Raw genomic sequence first — 22,774 nt, 5'->3', positions numbered from 1 at the left:
TCAGCTCAGACTGCCAGTTTTTTCAACTCTAAAGTCTGCATGAGACACATCTAAATTTTGCAAAATTTATAACTCTCTTCTGAGGCCTTCATTATATTCTCTTAAGAAGAAATGATGTCATTGCTATATGTCTTTATTTGGAAAACTATTTTTTTAAAAGGTGGGAAAATTACTTTGAAATAAATCAAATGTAGGCAGCTGCTTTCTCAATCAACCTTTCTATCTGTAGCCTAACTCTGAACACTTACAGTGTTGTTTCTCAAAGCCCAGTACACAGAATGTCTGCATTACTCTCTCTCCTGCAATCGACTGCCACATCTACTCAAAGTGGGGATAACAATAATAATCACCTCATCGAATTGTTGTAAAGATTCAATGAGATAAAAATGCATTATCTCGGAACACTGTAACTGCTCAGTAGATGCCAGTGTTTAATATTAACACTCAGTTTATATAGTATCATTATTAGAATAACTGGATATATTTGTTAAATTACTATTAATTTCTGGGCTCAACCCCAGACCACTGAAGCTGGAAGACTATACTTCAGCTACTAGCAGTTGGGCTGATTCTTTTGCATAAACTTGAGAGTCACTGTCCAGAGATTAGGGCTTCTTTGCTCCTCACAGTTCCAATATAGGGATCTGTACACAGTGAATGCTTATTGACAGGCTGGCTTATGCTCAATATTGCCAAACTGAAATGATGTAATTTGTTAAAGAAGTTGGAATTTATCATAGCTATGTGCAGTATAACGGAATAATTTTTACATTTTGACTCGAGCAAAATATAAAGCAAGGATTGTTTTGTTAATAGTATCAAAAGTAGCTCCAGCTTTAATCACTTAAATTCTTCCTTCATAAATGTGACAGTTGTTGAATTCCATCATATTCCACATAACCTGTTCTTTCCCTTAATATAATTCATTAATTTAGGTTTTCTATTAACTTTAGAGGATCCTGAAATCATAGAAAAGTACCCATGTAGAGAGAGGATAAATGACCATATTTTCTGGGCTTGCATTATGAATATTAGACCCAGAACTAGGCTTCTATAACCACTTTCTTTCTTACATCTGTGTTCATTTAAGGAAGGTTCCAGCAATTTGTCTAAAAGGAGAACTGAAAGTGCAAAAGTCTTCAACTGTTTAATTCAAACAGAAATTTAAGTCAAATCACAATAGTTATTTGAACTTTCCTTTCTATAAAACAGTTACACAACTTGTTACACTGAACAGAAAAATTTAATAAGGAGAATCAATCTTTTTCTGAGATGTTTGCATTGAAAAGACAGGAGAGTCAACCTTTGACAACAAAGAAAAATGAGAATTTATTTCCACCTTGACTTCTGCTTCATGTCATTAATTAAACATCAAGATTAAAAGATAAAAACCTAGATTTTATCAGTGCAAGATAATGCTTAGGAACTATATGTTCTCTGGTGAAAAAAAAGTCTTAAATGCTCTATTGTGAAAGATAAATTAATACCATTTAGGTATATGTTTTTCAATTACTCTTGGCTATCTGAATAAATCCAAATTCTATAAATTTAGTCGAAGAGTTTCAGGGAAGCATTTACGACAAATTTATTTCAAAAACCAAATATAAGGATGTTTGGATTAGATATAAAGAACTTGACCCCCAGGCCATCAGATGGACTTATTTTCTAGCCAACAGTCTGCTACTTTATAAATACCAAATGCCCCTGACTTTCTGATGCCACAGTTAACCTTTAGAATGACTCTGAAGTACAGTGAGTCTTCTTTACTCTCACAGGAAATGATTGGACTTTTTTTTTTTTTTTTCTGGCAGTGATGCTAACTTCTGACAGTTTGCTAAGCAGTGGAAATCGGGTAGTAAGCAAAAGTCTCTGCAAGACAGAGATTCCTACAAAATAGTCTTTATTTTTCCAATGGATACTGGCTACTCTTATAGGAACCAATTCCAAGAACAACTTCACTGAAGCAAGCCTCCCCTGAAACTGGAATCACAAGACTCATTCACTGAAACCTCTAAGGCTTTTCTTCTACCTCTGTCCAATGACTAAACCTCTGGGTCTCCTAGTTTATCTCCATTCCACAGGCTGAATTTGGACAAGCAAACTAGTTATAGTAACCTACATTCGGACAAGATAGAGTAAAAATATGAATATGAGTGAACGCCTTGAGTAAGAGATTCAGCTATTTAGCAAAGTAACAATAATATTAAAAATACTTTCTTAAGCATCCAAATAATCTGATTTTTCTTAGAGTTAATCAGAAAATCCCCAGACTTGTGAGGTACAGTGGAAAACTTTGGATGAATTTTAACTCATATTGAGCATTCACCACTGTATTTTCTCCCATTTTGAGAACTGCCTTGGTGATTACATATTGCCTTTCCTAACGGTCTTGTAAGAGAAAATTACCTATCAAAGACCCAGACAGAGTCCCATGTACACTGGCCAGATTTTACACTGCCTTCCATGTTTCTTTGCCCTTCTCTCTGTGATTACCTGTGGCTTTGATTATTCAATTCTAGATTTACAAATAAACCAAGAGTCCAGAAAAATTTCGGTCTGTGTCTCTTATCAGTGACGGTGACTAGGAATTCTGACACCTGAAACAACATCCGAGCAAGCTCAAAAGCCAAAAGCCATTTAGAAAAGAACACTTCTGGAGATCTCTGGTTGGTAGGTGGGAGTTTATAAGTTCTGATCTCATTTTAAAACTCTGGACACACGTCACAGCAGGCTCTGAGAGTAAGGAAAATGAGACTAATCTAGTGAGGAGACTTTCAAGATCGTCAACAGGACACCCATTTTAATACCCACCACAGCTAAATGCATTTTATCCATCCATTCATTCCCTCATTCATTCATTTAGTTTCCCATATTTACTGCAACTCCATTAAGTTAGGAGCTGCATCTTAATTAAATGCTTAAGATATCTGCAAAGAATAAAGTAACACTTACTTTCCAGTAATAAACTGACTCCTGGACGGTGTGCAAATAGGCTGGACATAGTAGTTCTCCAGTTTAACTCCTTCGGCAGCAAGCTTGTCGAGAGTGGGAGTCTTTATCTCTGATCCGTGGTAACCCACATCTCTAAACCCCTGATCATCCGCTAGGATGAAAATGAGATGGGGCTGGGACACGGCAGTTACGCTGGGCTCCAGTCTCTCTCCAGTTTGAGCTCGCAAAGCCCCTTCTTCCTCCTCCTCCAAGCCCTGGCCCCAGGACAGGTAACCGTAAGTGAGGAGGCTGAGAACCCAGAAGCCTGCCAGCGCCCCCATGGCTAGCATCTTTCTGGGCCAGACCCAGGTCTGTGGAGAAGGTGGCGGCGGCAGAGGCCCCGCGCAGCCCCTGGGGGCCATTCGCTCTGGTCCCAGCTGAGACTCCAAGGCAGAGCAGCGCACCCCGCGCCGCCGCTGGCGCACGCATGCACGCAGGAGGGACAGACTCAACAGGCGGTGGAGGGGCTCCACCTGGAAAGAAGTCCTGTTCTCCTCTCAGCTGTCCCCACGTCCAACAACTTTATCTTCTAGAAGTGGTGGCTTAAGGGATGGGACGTGTGAGAAAACAAGGAGTCGCTTTTCTCCACCAAATTGCACTTTCCCCCCCCTCCTCGCTCCCCAAAGTAGCTTCCACGCAAAAAGTCAAAGCCTCCACCCAAAAGTTCCCAAGAGGAAAACAAAAAAAAAAATCAAGTAAGGAACTGAGAATCACCTTGGGCAGGAACTCCTCGTGGCCAGAGCTTTTCGCCCTCGAGGTTGAGGAGCTGAGGAGGGTCTTGAGGAGGAGTCGGGAGGCGCGCGCACTGAGGGATGTGGGATCGACCGTCGGTCTAGCAGTCCCCTCAGCTGGAAAGTACTGGAAAGCTGAACCGCCGATAAAAAGCTCTAACCCAGGCAGATAAAGAGCTGCAGGCAGTGAACCGGCTTCCGGGTCACTTTCTCCACTCTTTGAGGGCTCTCTGTTTCTCTTTCCTCTCCCAGGCGTTTGCCAATCTCCCCGACACTCACCAGGCGGCCAAATGAGTAAAAAGCACCCCGCTTAACCGATCTCCCTCCACCGTTGACCACCCCTTCTCTGTAGGAACTTCTCCTCGTCCCTGGAGCGCACGGGGACGCAAATCGGCCCCTGACCCCGCGCCTGCTCCGCGCCAAGCCCACTTGGTCTTCGCGGGGTTGCAGCGCTGCGAGCTGCGTGCGTTTTGTCAGCTAACCAACTTAGTTTTGGCACTCGGAGTTCTTCGCTGCCTCCACCCTCTTTTCTCTCCAGTGAATCACAGAACCGTACTTTCTGCTTCAGCTCCCCCAGGAAGGGGGAGGGGTAAAGTCGGTTTAGAGGTTCGATCGTGCCTTTTTCCCTTCCGGGAGGAGGATGGAAGAGGTAAGAGAGGCTTTGCAGAGGCAGTGCTGCTCGCTGTTTGAGCCCTGCGGGATCGTGGGCTACAGCTTCCCTGGGTCTCCAGGAGGACTGCCTTCCGTCCTTCCGAGATGGGAAGACGGCTGCGGGAGTGGGGAAGAGGGAAGCGGGCGCTTTACTTCCAGGGTCTGCAAATCAACATCCCGCTCACCCATCCCGAGAGCTGCGCCTGCAAACTTTTTGTAGCTTCTGGAGGGAGTGAGAAAGGAAGCGCAGGAGAAACAACAGAGTGCGCAGACACACTCTCTTTTCTGGTTTTCTTTTACTAGCCTCCCCCTCCCCCAATTTTTCCTACTTCTTTTATCCCCGCCTCTTTTTTTTTTTTTCCCCCCAAACAGTCGCGACTACAAGTTGAATTTCCTTTGGCTATTGCTGGCCTTTACAGTCTGGCTTGCTGATTAGCGTCTCTCTACGTGAAGATACTGAAATCGCCTTTTCTTTCCATCTCCCCACACTTACCCACAGCTGTCTCCAGCCAAGAACATGGAGAGGAAGAAGAGCTGCACGTTCCACCCCCAGGAACCACGAGGCCGGTCTACACTCCTGCAGTAAAGAAACCTCCATTTCCCATCTAGAAATTCGGGGAACTCTGCCCGCCCCCCGCCTCCCCTTTTTTAGAACTGTGGAGTAAAACAAAAGCTTGTCTTGATTGTGAAGATACGCCTGCTTTTACTAGAGTCGTGTTTTTAAAGCCCTGCTCCAAGACAGGAAGGGGGTTTAAAGTATCTGATGGGGAGGCAATCAACGCCAGGAACCACTGAGACATACTTTCCCCCTCCACAAAGTTATTCAGCAGTTATTTATTGGGCACTACTATGTGCTGGCACATAAAATGACAGATTCTGTTTGTTGCCTAGATATAAATCTAAGTTTTACTTAGCTATTTATCTTTATGTATTTATTTACTTATTTATTTTATTGAAGTATAATATTCCATCATGTTGCTAACGTTCCTATTAAGTTTCTAGGCAAAATGTGTAGAATGGAAACTTAACACCTTTGAAACTTTCTATGTGCTCCATGCAGTTAATTTTGCTAACACGTGTAGTCTTCCATTAGGCTGTTTTCTTCTCTGAGGCCATTCTGGTTAGTCTGTGGAGAGATGGGCAGTTTTAGAAGACTGCTTGGGAATGTGATCTTAGCAAGTCTGTGAGTTAAATCACCAAATATGTAATGAGAGAACTGAATATTGGGAGACTGAAAGCACTGTGAGGTAATGCTCTCAGCTCTGGGCCTGATCAGGTGCTTCCATAGAAAAGAGGCAAATGAACATTCAGATCAATCCACTACTTTTAGTTGGGGAGAGTAGAAGGCAATGGCAGCCCACTCCAGTACTCTTGCCTGGAAAATCCCACGGATAGAGGAGCCTGGTGGGCTGCAGTTCACGGGGTCACTAGGAGTGGGACACGACTGAGTGACTCCACTTTCACGCATTGGAGAAGGAAATGGCAACCCACTCCAGTGTTCTTGCCTGGAGAATCCCAGGGACAGGGGAGCCTGGTGGGCTGCCGTCTATGGAGTCGCACAGAGTCGGACACGACTGCAGCGACTTAGCAGCTGCAGCAGTGATATAACACAAGAAGTGTCTCTGTTGCTACTGCAAGAGGGAGGGCTATTTTCAGTTCAGATTTCAAGCAAGAATAAAAAAATAAATGTTCAGTTCAGTTCAGTCGTTCAGTCGTGTCTGACTCTTTGAGACCCCATGAACTGCAGCAAGCCAGGCTTCCCTGTCCATCACCAACTCCTGGAGCCTACCCAAACTCATGTCCATTGAGTCAGTGATGCTATCCAACCATCTCATCCTCTGTCATCCCCTTCTCCTCCTGTCCTCAATCTTTCCCAGCATCAGGGTCTTTTCAAATGAGTTAGCTCTTTGCATCAGGTGGCCAAAGTATTGGAGTTTCAGCTTCAACATCAGTCCTTCCATGAACACCCAGGACTATCTCCTTTAGGATGGACTGGTTGAAACTCCTTGCAGTCCAAGGGACTCTCAAGAGTCTTCTCCAACACCACAGTTCCAAAGCATCAATTCCTTGGCGCTCAGCTTTCTTTATCGTCCAACTCTCACATCCATACATCACCAGTGGAAAAACCATAGCTTTAACTAGACAGACCTTTTACCAAATACCATGTACTAACTGTAGTACTCTGTATACTGATAAACACACACACACACATGCTCTAAATATTTATATAGTGTTTTACACTCTTTATCTCCTCTCCTTCTCCACCAACCTTATAAGGAATTTACCAATTCAACAAATATTTGAGGAGTTGGGCCAGTGCTACAGGCTGGAAACAATGGTGAACTAAGTTTGGCATAGCTTTTGTTCTGAAAAGCGTTAGCCAGTCATGTCTGACTCTTTGCAGCCCCATGGACTGTAGCACACCAGGCTCCTCTGTCCGTGGAATTCTCAGTCAAGAATATTTGAGTGGGTAACCAATCCCTTCTCCAGGAATATTCCCAACCCAGGGATCAAACCCAGGTCTTCTGCATTTGCAGGCAGATTCTTTACCATTTGAGTCACCAGGGAGCCCCACGTGAAAGTTTTAGGCACTCCTATCTAACTCTTTGCAACCTGGTGGACTGGACTGCAGCCTCTGCTCTAGTGGAACTTAAATTATGGTGGGGAAGAAATATACTGATGATAAACTAATCATCACCAAACTCTAATACCTATTATTCTGTGGTATTCTGTATAGATATTCAGATAAGTATTCAAAAGTGAAGAAACAATTCAAAGAAATTTTAAAAGAAAGAAAATTGCCTTAGACTGGGTGTGGTTAGTGAGTGGGGTGGTACAAGAAATGACCTTCAAATTGAAGGCAATGTTATTTTGCTTGTTATCCCCTTTATGCAAGAAATTTAGACTTAGAAATCTTTCTGACTTCAAGACCCATGTTTTTCAAAAGATATTCTTCCCATAAGTGGCTTTAAGATGTTTTCCAGCCACACAGCACAGAACACAGCTGCTAGAGTTGGAGAATTCTAATTCCCACACAAGGCATGCAGACAATCCACACGTAGGATGGAAAGACAGAACTCAGCCCTAAAAAAGCCACTTCTAGAATAAACAAGACTAACACAAAAGGAGACCAAGAACTATTTACAATTAGTAGTAACAGCCAAGGAACAAGAATGGTCATGCCATGGCAGACCAAATGAGATGTGACTTCAAGGGTAAAATCCATCAGCTGGGTGCCCTACCCATAGTAGGGAATAGGTAAGGGTTATATCCACATCCATAAGGAAGACTTGAGAATAAAATCAGAGGCAGTTGATTGGTCTAGCCTTTATTGTACCTCTACTGATATTCTAACTACATAAACATCACATTTCTAATTATAGGATTGGGTTTCATGCACTCTAAGCAATAGTTCTAACATCCTCATGAAATCCAAAGTTAAAGGCCCTCAATAACTTCTAGTTCTTTTCTGAGCTGGTATTTTGGTGTTCAGGCATCAGCTTCCCTATGGAATCGCATCTTAGGTTTATTTTGGCTTGGATGTGGTCACATTGCAAATATACTCCTCTAGTTATAGAATGATTATATAAAAACTAAAAGTATTATTTGGTTCAGTTTAAAAAAATGAGAAAAGCAGGATTGTTTAGAGATGAAATTAGTGTGAACTGATTATTCATGCAAAACTTAATCAGGAGGTGAGACTAAAGCTATGTCTTAAAGTATGATGGAAATTTGGGAAGGAAAAGAAGAAGTTGAAGGACATTTCATGTAAAAGAACAGAGAATACCAACCGGCTGAGACACATTTGGACTGGAGGAGTTTGGGAAATAATGTTAGAAAGTTCAAGTGACACCAGATATTAAAGAGCTTTGAAAGGTGTGAAGGGCTGGAACTTGATTCCAGGGGCATCAGGAGTGATAAGGTCCTTTAAATAGGACATAGCATGATAATATATTCTATTAAATCTTATTGAGGTTATTTCTGGGATTTATAGAGCTAAACTACAAATGAATTGCCTCAGTCAATAAAAGTTTGAAGAATTGTAGTTTCACCCTGAGAGTACCGAGTCTCTTGAAGATTTTTGTTTTAGAGCAAGACATGATAAAAAAAATACAGGAAAAGAAATCCCAGGATGTTTTTAGGGAGAGGTTTTAGGGAATAAAGACTAGAGTCATATAACTGTCAAAATGGGTAAAATTTCTCCAGTAATATATTCCTTATGATAAAGAACTATGCTATGGCTATGTGCTCTGACACCATTTTCTCCTTCTGAGGAGGAAGATGAGATGGCTGGATGGTATCACTGATGCAATGGACATGAACTTGAACAAAATTTCGGAGATGGGGAGGGCCAGAGAGGCCTGGCATGCTGCAGTCTATGGGGTCACAAAGAGCTGGACACGACTAGGAGACTGAACAACAACGAATGGCTATGTCCTCTGATGGAAGAGAGCATTCACTCAAAGTGTAGAAGGAGTAAGCAAATCAACTAAGAGGAACAAAAGGGACAAAGGAACAGGAGGCACAGATATGACTTCATTTAACTGGATAATGTTAATGGAAAAGTTTACCGGCAGGGTAAACTGGGTAAGCTCGCAGGATCCTCACTGCCAGAGCGGGGGGCTCAGAATAAGGTACCACAGGGAGGCCTGGAGCCCCTCAGTGGACATACCAAGGATACTGGATGGTCAGGGGTGAAGGGTGGAATGAAGGAGTGGATACGAGAAGCCTATCTGTAAATAGAGAAGCTAAGAAAGCCACAGATGAGCAGAAAAATGGGGAGCTGCACCAGGATATCCTTGAAATATTTATATTGCTTCTCATCATAAATATGACATTTTCTGTAGCCTCCCCAGTATGGATGGACAGAATTGCCCTAACTTGCAAACCACATACCCCTAAGCAAGATTTTGGTTTGCTTTGTCTTTGCCTAGTAAGACAGTGTGCCTGTTAATGCTATTTTCTTTTCTGCTGTAGGTTATTTATTTTCAGCTAAACATGTACTCAGATACTTAATAGATACAGCTAATTTTTAAATGCATCTTTAAAAGATGTGAAGATGGTCAATCCAGGGGTTTATAGACTATTATAAGATTTAAAATCCTAATTGCTGCTTGTTTGGGTTTATAAGTATATTAAGTTCTTAAAAATGAAGAACGTCACTAAGTTTAAACTTGAACACAAATTGTCTAAAACATGGTTGTCCTATATAGTCATCTTCACATGGCTTCCATATAATAAACTTCTTGTTGATCATTAGTAACTCTTTATTAGGCAGGCCATGGATCTAAAGCTACTTTGAGTCTTTTGTGCTCAGTCGTTAAGTCATGTCTGAATCTTTTGCAATCCTGAGGACTGTAGCCTGCCATGCTCCTCTGTCCATGAGATTTCCCAAGCAAGAATACTGGAGTGGGTTGCCATGTCCTCCTCCAGGGGATCTTCCTGACCCAGGAAGCATCTCCTGCATTGGCAGGTGGGTTCTTTTACCACTGAACCACCTGGGAAACCCCTACTTTGAGTCATGTCACAAGAAACAAAAGCTCTCTGAATAAGGCCAAGTAGGATGATTAAATGTCTGGTTTGGTAATTAAGATCATTTGCTTTCTTTGAGAAAGTCTCTGTTGAAATAAGCTGTAATAATTTATAATGATTAGACACTAAATTTTCAACTTAGTAAAACTGTAGCTAGGCTTCCCTGGTGGCTCATTGGTAAAGAATGCATTTACCAGTGCAGGAGATGCTGATCCGATCCTTGGGTCAGGAAGATCCTCTGGAGAAGGAAATGGCAACCCACTCCAGTATTCTTGCCTGGGAAATTCCATGGACAGAGGCCTGGGAGGCTATAGTCCATGAGGTTGCAAAAGAGTCTGACACGACTTAGCAACTGAACAACAACAAAATTGTGGCAGCCCCAAAGTAGCAAGGTTTTTGACATTAGAAACTCGGAAAAGCTGAACTCTTAAAGAAAAGATCTTTCTTCCATTCTGTAAACATCTTTACATGAAAGCAGGAATTGAAGTGAAAGTCGCCCAGTCATGTCCGACTCTTTGAGACCCCATGGACTATACAGTCCATGGAATTCTCCAGGCCAGAATACTGGAGTGGGTAGCCTATCCCTTCTCCAGGGAATCTTCCCAATCCAGGGATTGAACCCAGGTCTCCTGCATTGCGGGAGGATTCTTTACCAGCCGAGCCACCAGGGAAGCCCAAGAATTATGGAGTGGGTTGCTGTTCCCTTCTCTAGGAAATCTTCCCAGCCCAGGGATTGAACCCAGGTCTCCTGCGTCACAGGAGGATTTTTTTTTTTACCAGCTGAACCACCAGGGAAGCCCCATGTGAAAGCAGACTTTTAAACAGGCTGCTTATTATGGGAAAAGATGGTAATTTCTATAATTTTAAAATCTGTTTTTATTGCTTAAATTGTAAATAAGCTTCTATATTATTTACATATAATTTTCTTTTTAGAAAAATCAGTTCCTAAGCCTGGCTGCTCATTAGAATTCTCTAGTGATTTTTTAAAAGGAAATTCCCAGTTCCACCCAAAACCTAATTAAAATATCCAAAGTCTGAAAACACTTAAATGAGAAGAAACATTCCAGGTGATTCTCATGTGTATTGAGTTTTGAGCACCAATGATTTGAATTGAAGGCATTAAAAAAGTTTTAATGGGATTGCCTAATGGATAAGGTTGGTGAAGTTTACCAAATATTAATATAAAGCGGGAGACACAGCTGAAAAATAGGTGGATAAGCTTAGAGTCAGAACATCCTATGATTGACCATCTAGTTTTTGTAATATGGCAGGAAAAAGTACAGTTGGGATGTGACTAAACCACCAGGATCTAGAAAAGAAGAGAGAAGCATTAGCGTCTAAGTTGGTGATTATCTGGGACAACCATCTGTGCGGGCATTGGTGGATTCCCAGGCCAAATGTAAAGGGTGCTGACGTCCTGTGATTGAAGTGGTCTGGTGTCTGGTCTCAATGGGGTGAAACAGATATGAAAAACAGAGTCAAGGCTCATCAGTAAGAGTAACTTCTTGATTGGATATCTAAGAAGTAGCATATTCCTGATTATTAGCTTTATGAACCAATAGTAATCATATGAATTCAAGAATGTAAGAATTGATTGAAATAAAGACTAAAAATTGTATGAATTTATGTGATATTCAGTAGTAAAATCAATAGATGTTGTTGACTTGAGAAAAAGAATGATGGAAGAATGAAGGATTATACCTAGTTTCTAGTTTTGGAGAAGTTGAATGAATGAATGGTGGTGCCAGAACGAGCAGGTTTGGGGAGTAGATGGCAAAAAATTACTTCAGTGCTGTTGAATTTGAGGTCTGTGAGGATCTCAATGGAGGCATGCAGCAGGTAGGTGAATATTTGTGTCTGGGTGCTTCCCAGGTAGCACTAACGGTGAAGAACCCAGCTGCCAGTGCAGGAGACATAAGACACACGGGTCCCATCCCTGGTTAGGAAGGTCCCCTGGAGGAGGGCATGGCGCTCCTCCAGTCCATATGGTCACAGAGAATCAGACTGAAACTACTTAGCCCACACACCCACACACATACGTGGGTCTGCACCTCAGGGAACAGGGCAGATCAGAAAACTTCATCCACATCTAGAGTGGGTAAAATTTCCCAGGGAAAGGTAGAAAGTGGGAGTGAGAAAGGGTCTAGGACAGAACTATGCTTAGTGGCTCAGTTGTGTCCAACCCCTTGCAATGCCATGGACTGTAGCCCTCCCCTCTGTCCATGGGGATTCTCCAGGCAAGAATACTGGAGTGGGTTGCCATGCCCTCCTTCAGAAGGACAGAACCATACAGAACTATTTAAGGACAGGGAAGATGAATAGGGGTTCACAAGGAGACTGAGAAATAGCAAGAGAAATACAATTGCAAAGAAGGCGAAATTTATTGGACATTACCTAATAATGGAATGGTGCCAGCACCATATGAAGTGGGTTTTCATGAATTGGCTCAGTGTTCTTCACAACCAAACCTTTAATTGTGCAAATAAGTGCTATAATTTTATAACAAAATGGGAAGCAACAGAAGGACATCAAAGAGATTAGGATATCAGATAGTGAAGAGCCAGGGAGTGGTCAATAGAGTCAAGAGTAAAGAGGATAGTGAAATGAACACAGTGGGTGCTAGTTCATTGGGATACACTCTCTGTGAATAGCTTACTAAAGCTTTTTTCTCATGTGTTTACCAACATTGACAATGACAGAGCTCTAAAGTTTTAAAGTATTGATAACAAAGTAGGTTGAAAAATAAAACAAGTTTTAGTCCAAAATCTATAAAGATAAACCCTGATAATGATCAAAAAATATATATTTCAGAATAAACTAGATGAGAAGTGTGGCATCCTTATAAAGAAAAGTACATATTTATATTAGAAGATGAAAAAAATAGAATATATGGTTTTGACGAAACTTCCTTCTTAACGAAGGCTCAAATATTGTAAAGACAGTTAAAAGCATGTACTCTGGAGCCATTCTGCCCATTTGCTAGCTAATAAGTTACTTAACCTCTCTTTGCCTCATTTTTTCGCATTTGTAAAATGGTAATAATTATAGTGCCTATTGAGTATTGTGGCTTATCACTTAGCTGTTGCCAAACAGTACTGCTTAACAAACTACTCCAAAACTCAATGGTTAAAAGCAACAATAATTTAGTCTTATAATCTGTGCATCTATTGGACGAGCTTTGCTCTAAGTGTTTCCTGGCCCTCCTGGTTCAGTGGGATAGACGCATATTCTTCTTATGGCCATGACTGGAGCACAAGAGAGCAAGCCAAGCTGGGCAAGTGTATTTCTATACTCAGCTTATCTCTTCGCATCCTACTCACCAATGCAAATCTTATCACCAAGTCCAGAGTCAATCCTAATCCCAATCCCAGGATTAGGCCTTGACAAAGCTGTGGATGATATAGGAAGAGTTAAAGAAATAAGGCCAATAATTAAATAGATCAAAGTTATTCTGCATTAAATGAGTTAATATTTGAAAAGCACATAGAACAATGTGACAATTGTAAGCATTTTAATATTTGTTTTAATTTGCTCTTACTATGATAATTATTCATAAATTATAAATTATTTCTAAATTTAATGTCATTCAATCAAAACCTCAACATGAGATAATCTCAAAAAGAAGAGTAATGGGAAGACCCAGCCTAACCAGATAATAGAACATATTATTATACAATAAATATTAAATGCTGATTAATGAAAGCAAGGAGAGGCCAAAAATGGATACATATATGAAACTAAACTTTTCAAAATGGAAGAAAGGATTAAGCACAGAGAGATAAACATACCTGGATAATTATGTAACCATAGTTAAAAAAAACAGAATAATTAGCACACACCAAGGGAAAAACACATCCAGTTGAAGTTGGAGAGCTTAAAAATTTAAGTGAAAGGAACTCCAACAGAAAATTTAATTAACTATATATCAGATATATGGGGAAACTATTCTATTTTTTGTATTTAATTGATACAAAAATTTCAGTGGTAAATGATTGATTATGAAATACTTTTAACAGAGTATTAAATCAGAAGTTTTAATAGAGGTGCCAAGATTCAAGCTGTGATTTTCCGAAGAGGTATGCCAGAACAAGATACCAGTTCTCAAAGGAGATTATTAAAAACCAGTTTGGCAACTCTGAAAATTCTTACCCATGGCAAGGCAATAAAGGGTCAGAGTGTATGGAGATTGAAGAGGATTTGTGAAGACATATTTTCATAAAGTAGTTGGTGTGCCCTGAAAACACCTAACCTGCCTACATGGTTCTAAGGTGGGACATACTGACTCTGAGGTTCTTTGGTCTGCTATTTAAATTTTGCTTCAGAAAGCATCAGGACTGGCTGTCAATGAATAGCAAAGGAAGAGAAAACTCTGGCCAGTTCTCCCAGAGATTGTTGGGGCAAAGGATGCTTGAGAGTTCCCTGGGAACCAGATGTGGGCTACCTGTGAAAAGAAGCAGGCCTGGAATTATCTCAATTGTGTTCAGAAAGGTCTCCTGCAGGCTCAGGCAGACCACTATAAAGAGAATCAAATGGTAGCTGTCCATTCTGAGAGGGTGCCTCTTTAGAATAGACCTCTTTAGAATAGATGCCTGTTCCCATGTCAAGAGAAATGCAGAGAAGACACTGTAGGGGGTCCATATGAGGAAAAGTCACCCTGAACACCTGTTAAGCCTAGATGCAGCACAGGGTTCATTCTAGAACTTACCTGACTCCCTTCTCTGTTCTCCCTTCCTGCACACTGATCCTAGAGGAGTAGAATCTGAAGTTAACAAGCTAGGGTGGGAGAAGTGGAAAGACTAGGCAGGGAACAGAGAACTAGAAAACACTCCAGGTTTCTAGACTGAAGTAAGACTAATCTGGGGAAGGGACAAAATATTTGTTATATGATGAAGTTCAGAGTTTTCCTAATTATATATGATTGAGCATCCTAATTCTGAATTAGGATCAGCTTTTGTGATATATTGGCTTCCCAAGTAGCTCAGATGGCAAAGTGTCTGCCTACAATGCTGGAGACCTGGGCTCGACCCCTGGGTTGGGAAGATCCCCTGCAGAAGGAAATGGCAACCCAATCCAGTACCTTTGCCTGGAAAATCACATGGACAGAGGAGTCTTGTAGGCTATAATCCATGGGGGTCGCAAAGAGTTGGACACGACTGAGCGACTTCACTCACTTTTGTGATATACAGTGACCACAAGATTATTTGTTATTTGGGAGTGAGGAAATCTGTGTGCAAGAGACATCGGGCCCATAGAATTTAAAGAAACACTTAGAAATAAAGTCATAAGAACTTTGTTACGCTTGTTCAATGTAACATATATGTATGAAAATTAGTTACTAAAGCTACACCTTGAAATGAAGATAAACTGGTAAAATATTTCTAGTATGATAGTAAGAAATGGGGCTTCCCAGGTGGCTCATGTGGTAAAGAATCTGCTTGCCAATGCAGGCTTGAGCCTCAGAAGACACAGGTTTGATCCCCAGGTTGAAAAGATCCCCTGGAGAAGGAAATGGCAACCCATTGCAGTATTCTTGCCAGGATAATCCCATGGATAAAGGAGCCTGGTGGGCTACAGTCCATGGGGTTGCAAAGAGTCAGACATGACTGAAGTGACAGAGCATGATAGTAAGAAAACAGATCATATGCCTTTCATATAAAGAGTTCATTTGAATTTATAAGAAAAATATCTTGACCACCAATAATAAGTATGTAAGAATTTGGGCAAACAATTAATGCAAGTAGAAATGGATCAAAAAAATGTAAACTTAATTATCTTTTTTGCAATGAAGGAAATATAAAGTAAAGCAAATTATTATACATTTTCATACCTATTAGTAAAAAGAATCACATATGAGATGTAATATTAGTTAAGATTGGAGTGGAATAGGTACTCTGCTGAGAGCATTGGTCTAACATAACCCTAAAAAACAGTATGGCAACAGATACTGCAATACTGTATCACAAGCCATACAAATATCACGACCCATTAGATCAGTAATAGCATTCTCTGACATTTATCTTAAGAAAATAATTCAATAGAATAGAAAAGTTTACTGATGAAAGAGTCAGTAAGTAAGTGTTAGTCACTCAGTTGTGCCTGAATCTTTGTGACCCAAAGGACTGCAGCCCACCAGGCTCCTCTGTCCTCAGTCCATGAGATTTTCCAGGCAAGGATACTGGAGTGGGTTGCCATTTCCTTCTCCAGGGGATCTTCCCAACCCAGGGATCGAATCCGGGTTTCCTGCACTGCAGGCAGATTCTTCACCGACTGAGCTACAGGGGAAGCCCACTTCCCTTGTGATGAAAGAGTCATGCGACCACTATTTATAATCCGAAGGATGGAGAGAGAAGGGAAGCCTCAGAGTTCTGAATCAGATGGGGTTTCAGGGTCAAATTCTTCCGTCTCTCTGTGATTAAGGGCAATTCATTTAACTTTTCTGAGCTTCAGTGACATCAAGCAAAAATTAAGAGTAAGAAGAATTCTAGGCCTAAAATGATATCCTATGTTTCATTTTTATATTCCTTTTCTCTCTCCTTAATAAACATATAGGATTTCTAGGCCTTCGTCTGTTAGAACCAGCTAAACTGATGAAGTCAAAAAGATTTTGAAACAGAAGCTAAAGAGTAGAATTTGTCTTTTCAAAATTCTACATCATCTTCTCACAGTGAATTTATATATAGTTATTCATTGTAGGTTTTCATATCTTATGTCATTAAAATATATCCTCAACATTTGTAAATATGTTACTTCTTTACTTAATTGAAAAATAGATTCCTTACTTGAAGACTAGATTCAAGTTCCAGGTCTGCTATCCACCATGGCGCAAGCTCTCAATTTTTTCAGCAGTCAAGAAAGAAAAGAATACCTTCCCATCTACTTGCACATGGCTTCCCAGGTGGCTCAGTGGTAAAGAATCTCCCTGCCTGGGCAGGAGACATGGGTTGGAAAGGTCCCCTGGAGGAGGAAATGGACACCTGGTACAGTATTTTGCCTGAGAAGTCCCATGGACAGAGGAGCCTGGCAAGCTACAGTCCACAGAGTCACAAAAGAGTCAGAAACGACAGAGCTACTGAGCACTCACACATATACTTGTACAGTGTGGTTCTAAAAACAAAATTGAGACGATAAAACATAAAAGTGTTTTAAAAGCTTCAAGCACCATATAGGTCCTTCATCTCGCCCCAGTTTTCTTTACTTTTCTGACTTCAGAAAAACCCTTTGTCTCTGTAGACACCTGAAAAAGGAATGACTCAGTATTCATCTGAAAAAAGTGGGTGGAACTGTAAGCCTAAGGGAGTGGTTGTGGAACAATCTGGTTAACTTTCCACGTAAAAGTAAGAGTAGATATGGATACTAACAAATCCACAACGAGCCAAGATCAACCCGTAGTGAAAGATCATTACAAAATCATAGCCTTCTAGCCTAAGGTAAACATCTTGGCTAAGCCCACCCCTAACATTACACAGCTGGTCTCAAGACTGAAACTGGGTATCTGTGTGTCATATCAGAATATTCAATATTTATGTCATGCTGTGCTGTGTGCTCAGTTCAGTTCAGTTCAGTCGCTCAGTCGTGTCCGACTCTTTGCGACCCCAAAATTGCAGCATGCCAGGCCTCCCTGTCCGTCACCAACTCCCAGAGTTCACTCAAACTCATGTCGATGATGGCATCCAGCCATCTCATCCTCTGTCGTCCCCTTCTCCTCCTGCCCCTAATCCCTCCCAGCATCAGAGTCTTTTCCAATGAGTCAACTCTTCGCATGAGGTGGCCAAAGTATTGGAGTTTCAGCCTCAGCATCAGTTCTTCCAATGAACACCCAGGACTGATCTCCTTTAGGATGGACTGCTTGGACGTCCTTGCAGTCCAAGGGACCCTCAAGAGTCTTCTCCAACATCACAGTTCAAAAGCATCAATTCTTCGGCACTCAGCCTTCTTCACAGTCCAACTCTCACATCCATACGTGACCACTGGAAAAGCCATAGCTTGACTAGATGGAACTTTGTTGGCAAAGTAATATCTCTGCTTTTCAATATACAATCTAGGTTGGTCATAACTTTCCTTCCAAGTAGTTCAGTTCAGTTCAGTTGCTCAGTCATGTCCGACTCTTTGCGACCCCATGAATAGCAGCACGCCAGGCCTCTCTGTCCATCACCAACTCTCGGAATTCACTCAGACTCGCGTCCATCAAGTCAGTGATGCCATCCAGCCATGTCATCCTCTGTTGTCCCCTTATCCTCCTGCCCCCAATCCCTCCCAGCATCAGAGTCTTTTCCAGTGAGTCAACTCTTCATATGAAGTGGCAAAAGTATTGGAGTATCAGCCTCAGCATCAGTCCTTCCAATGAACACCCAGGACTGATCTCCTTCAGAATGGACTGGTTGGATCTCCTTGCAGTCCAAGGGACTCTCAAGTGTCTTCTCCAACACCACAGTTCAAAAGCATCAATTCTTTGGCGCTCAGCCTTCTTCACAGTCCAACTCTCACATCCATACATGACCACTGGAAAAAACATAGCCTTGACTAGACGTAATGTCTAGTAGTAATGTCTCTGTTTTGGAATATACTGTCTAGGTTGCTCATAACTTTTCTTCCAAGGAATAAATGTCTTTTAATTTCATGGATGCAATCACCATCTGCAGTGATTCTGGAGCCCCCAAAAATAAAGTCTGACACTGTTTCCACTGTTTCCCCATCTATTTCCCATGAAGTGATGGGACTGGATGCCATGATCTTCATTTTCTGAATGTTGAGCTTTAAGCCAACTTTTTCAGTCTCCTCTTTTACTTTCATCAAGAGGCTTTTTTAGTTCCTCTTCACTTTCTGCCATAAAGGTGGTGTCATCTGCATATCTGAGGTTATTGATATTTCTCCTGGCAATCTTGATTCCAGCTTGTGTTTCTTCCAGTCCAGCGTTTCTCATGATGTACTCTGCCTATAGGTTAAATAAGCAGGGTGACAATATACAACCTTGACGTACTCCTTTTCCTATTTGGAACCAGTCTGTTGTTCCATGTCCAGTTCTAACTGTTGCTTCCTGGCCTGCATACAGATTTCTCAAGAGGCAGGTCAGGTGGTCTGGTATTCCCATCTCTTTCAGAATTTTCCACAGTTGATTGTGATCCACACAGTCAAAGGCTTTGGCGTAGTCAATAAAGCAGAAATAGATGTTTTTCTGGAACTCTCTTGCTTTTCCCATGATCCAGCAGATGTTGGCAATTTGATCTCTGGTTCCTCTGCCTTTTCTAAAACCAGCTTGAACATCAGGAAGTTCACAGTTCATGTATTGCTGAAGCCTGGCTTGGAGAATTTTGAGTATTACTTTACTAGCATGTGAGATGAGTGCAATTGTGTGATAGTTTTAGCATTCTTTGGCATTGCCTTTCTTTGGGATTGGAATGAAAAAGGAGTAAGCGTCTTTTAATTTCATGGCTGCAATCACCATCTGCAGTGATTTTGAAGCCCCCCAAAATAAAGTCTGATACTGTTTCCACTGTTTCCCCATCTATTTCCCATGAACTGATGGGACCAGATGCCATGGTCTTCGTTTTCTGAATGTTGAGCTTTAAGCAAAATTTTTCACTCTCCTCTTTCACTTTCATCAATGGGCTTTTTAGTTCTTCTTCACTTTTTGCCATAAAGGTGGTGTCATCTGCATATCTGAGGTTATTAACATTTCTCCAGGCAGTCTTGATTCCAGCTTATGCTTCCTCCAGCCCAGCGTTTCTCATGATGTACTCTGCACATACGTTAAATAAGCAGGGTGACAATATGCAGCCTTGGCACACTCCTTTTCCTATTTGGAACCAGTCTGTTGTTCCATGTCCTATACTAGCTGTGTGCTCTGTCATGTCCAACTCTTTGTGACCCCATGAACTGTAGCCCACCAGGCTCCTCTGTCCATGGGATTCTCCAGGCAAGAATACTGGGGTGGGTTGCCATTTTCTTCTCCATACGTCATGCTAACAGACTATTAAATAAAATAGCTTCTACTCTCCTTTATATGGTGAATTCCTTTGGCTTGAAATCTCTCACTTCCTCAGTTTAGCTGGTATCTAACTTGCTTGTGCCCTAGAAATCCTGCATTCTCTTATTATAGGAAGAACAAGAGAATGTACCTGGGAAACAGAGATATCATGACTCCTTTTTGTTTTTGGCCATGCCACATGGCATGTGGGCTCTTAGTTCCCCAACCAGGTATGGAATCCCTTCCCTCTGCATTGGAAGCACAATTTCTTAACCACTGGGCCACCAGGGAAGTGTATCACTTGAGAGCTGGAATGTATATTTACCTCCAGAATGATCTGGAAGCCTATTTAGAGTTCCTGAACTTGTCAGAGTTCCCTGTTATTAGTTGGTGGTTCAGGGGGCCCCAAGTCCATGTTCATGCCTTTCTCTTTCTGTCCCAGCTCCTGCACCAGAAGGCCTTAGATACTTGGTGTGCAGACCCTCCAGACCACACAAGACCAAACTGTATCCTGCTAAATTGTCTTATTCCCACCTTGATCCAGGGAGCATACTCTTGCACTGCCCACTCTCAGGATAACAGATCTGTAGAGGGATCTTTGCATGGAATTTTGTGGTCCTGTATATTCCACATGTGATCTAAAAGAGGGTGTGTGGACTCTGAGTAGATTTCCTGCCTTCTGGGAAGGAACAGAACTGGAAGAGAGCCAGAGAGCGGGTCCTTTACAGGGTGGGACCTGGGGTGGTGCCCCTCTTGTTAGGTCTACAATACTGTTTCTGGCTTTTTAATTTATCAGACTCTTCAACTGCCCAATCTGTTTCCTGCCTTCACGATAACCACCCTTAGGCTTACTTTCACTTTGGGTCCTCTAATGCCTCAAAATGAGAAGTCTTTGGTCATGCCCTACTTCTACTCTTATTCCTACCCAATATATTTTTGTTATAATTATTTCAGTGGATGATCATTTCCTTTCTTAGCATGTGTGACCAGGCTCCTCTACTATGTATTCCTTCACTCTGCTCACATCTTCTTAATCAATTTTTAATGTGCTTGTTTTACATCTTTGTTTTGTCCTTCCTCCTGCCTTTCAATTCCTTCAACTATCCCCTGTCGAGGGTCCTGTATTGCTCAGTCATTGGAAATATATACAACAGGGCATAAGACACATATTGTCCATGCTTTCATGGAGATTGCAGTTTACTGGGAGAATTGATAATGGGTAACTAAGAATGCTCAAATTACCGTACAATTGCATTCATCTCACACGCTAGTAAAGTAATGCTCAAAATTCTGCAAGCCAGGCTTCAGCAATACGTGAACCGTGAACTTCCAGATGTCCAAGCTGGTTTTAGAAAAGGCAGAGGAACCAGAGATCAAATTGCCAACATCCATTGGATCATGGAAAAAGCAAGAAAGTTCCAGAAAAAGATCTATTTCTGCTTTATTGACTATGCCAAAGCCTTTGACTTTGGATCACAATAAACTGTGGAAAATTCTGAAAGAGATGGGAATACCAGACCACCTGACTTGTCTCTTGAGAAACCTATAGGCAGGCCAGGAAGCAACAGTTAGAACTGGACATGGAACAACAGACTGGTTCCAAATAGGAAAAGGAGTACGTCAAGGCTGTATGTTGTTACCCTGCTTATTTAACTTATATGCAGAGTACATCATGAGAAACACTGGGCTGGAAGAAGCACAAGCTGGAATCAAGATTGCCGGGAGAAATATCAATAACCTCAGATATGCAGATGACACCACACTTATGGCAGAAAGTGAAGAGGAACTCAAAAGCCTCTTGATGAAAGTGAAAGAGGAGAGTGAAAAAGTTGGCTTAAAGCTCAACATTCAGAAAATGAAGATCATGGCATCTGGTGCCATCACTTCATGGGAAATAGATGGGGAAACAGTGGAAACAGTGTCAGACTTTATTTTTTGGGGCTCCAAAATCACTGCAGATGGTGATTGCAGCCATGAAATTAAAAGATGCTTACTTCTTGGAAGGAGGGTTATGACCAACCTAGCTGCTGCTAAGTAGCTTCAGTTGTGTCCGACTCTGTGGGACCCCAGAGAGGGCAGCCCACCAGGCTCCCCCGTCCCTGGGATTTTCCTGGCAAGAACACTGGAGTGGGTTGCTATTTCCTTCTCCAATGCATGAAGGTGAAAAGTGAAAGTGAAGTCACTCAGTCGTGTCCGACTCCTAGTGACCCCATGGACTGCACAGCCTACCAGGCTCCTCTGTTCATGGGATTTGCCAGGCAAGAGTACTGGAGTGGGTTGCCATTGCCTTCTCTGACCAACCTAGATAGCATATTAAAAAGCAGAGACATTACTTTGCTAGCAAAGGTCCGTCTAGTCAAGGCTATGGTTTTTCCAGTAGTCATGTGTGGATGTGAGAGTTGGACTGTGAAGAAAGCTGAGCACGGAAGAATTGATGCTTTTGAACTGTGGTGTTGGAGAAGACTCTTGAAAGTCCCTTGGACTGCGAGGAGATCCAACCAGTCCATCCTAAAGGAGATCAGTTCTGGGTGTTCTTTGGAAGGAATGAAGCTAAAGCTGAAACTCCAGTACTTTGGCCACCTCATGCGAAGAGTGGACTCACTGGAAAAGACTCTGATGCTGGGAGGGATTGGGGACAGGAGGAGAAGGGGACGACAGAGGATGAGATGGCTGGATGGCGTCACCAACTCAATGGACATGAGTTTGAGTGAACTCCAGGAGTTGGTGATGGACAGGGAGGCCTGGTGTGCTGCAATTCATGGGGTCGCAAAGAGTCGGACACGACTGAGCAACTGAACTTAACTGAATTAGTTACAATTGTAATGAGTGCTTTGAAGATGATATGTATAGTCCTATGAGAGTCTAAAACAGGGGCCCTAATCTATATGGGAGGGTTTCCCAGGTA

General features: G+C 41.8%; 1 protein-coding gene and 1 long non-coding RNA gene across 2 annotated transcripts in view; both read right to left on the bottom strand.

Moving 5' to 3' along the window:
* The window catches only part of ARSJ (arylsulfatase family member J), a 75,643-nt gene extending 71,933 nt beyond the window's left edge, over positions 1 to 3,710 (bottom strand). Inside the window, exon 1 of the mRNA XM_005681284.3 lies at positions 2,953 to 3,710. Coding sequence (XP_005681341.3) covers positions 2,953 to 3,353 — 401 coding nt within the window. The 5' untranslated portion in view covers positions 3,354 to 3,710. The remainder of the gene's footprint in view (positions 1 to 2,952) is intronic.
* Positions 1 to 3,814, bottom strand: part of LOC108636202 — a 120,998-nt gene extending 117,184 nt beyond the window's left edge. The window contains exon 1 of the long non-coding RNA XR_001918168.1: positions 3,706 to 3,814. This is a non-coding gene — a long non-coding RNA (uncharacterized LOC108636202). The remainder of the gene's footprint in view (positions 1 to 3,705) is intronic.

The sequence above is a fragment of the Capra hircus genome, chromosome 6 (assembly GCF_001704415.2).
Source record: "Capra hircus breed San Clemente chromosome 6, ASM170441v1, whole genome shotgun sequence".
NCBI lineage: Eukaryota > Metazoa > Chordata > Mammalia > Artiodactyla > Bovidae > Capra > Capra hircus.
This window is presented reverse-complemented; position numbering and strand designations above follow the sequence as displayed.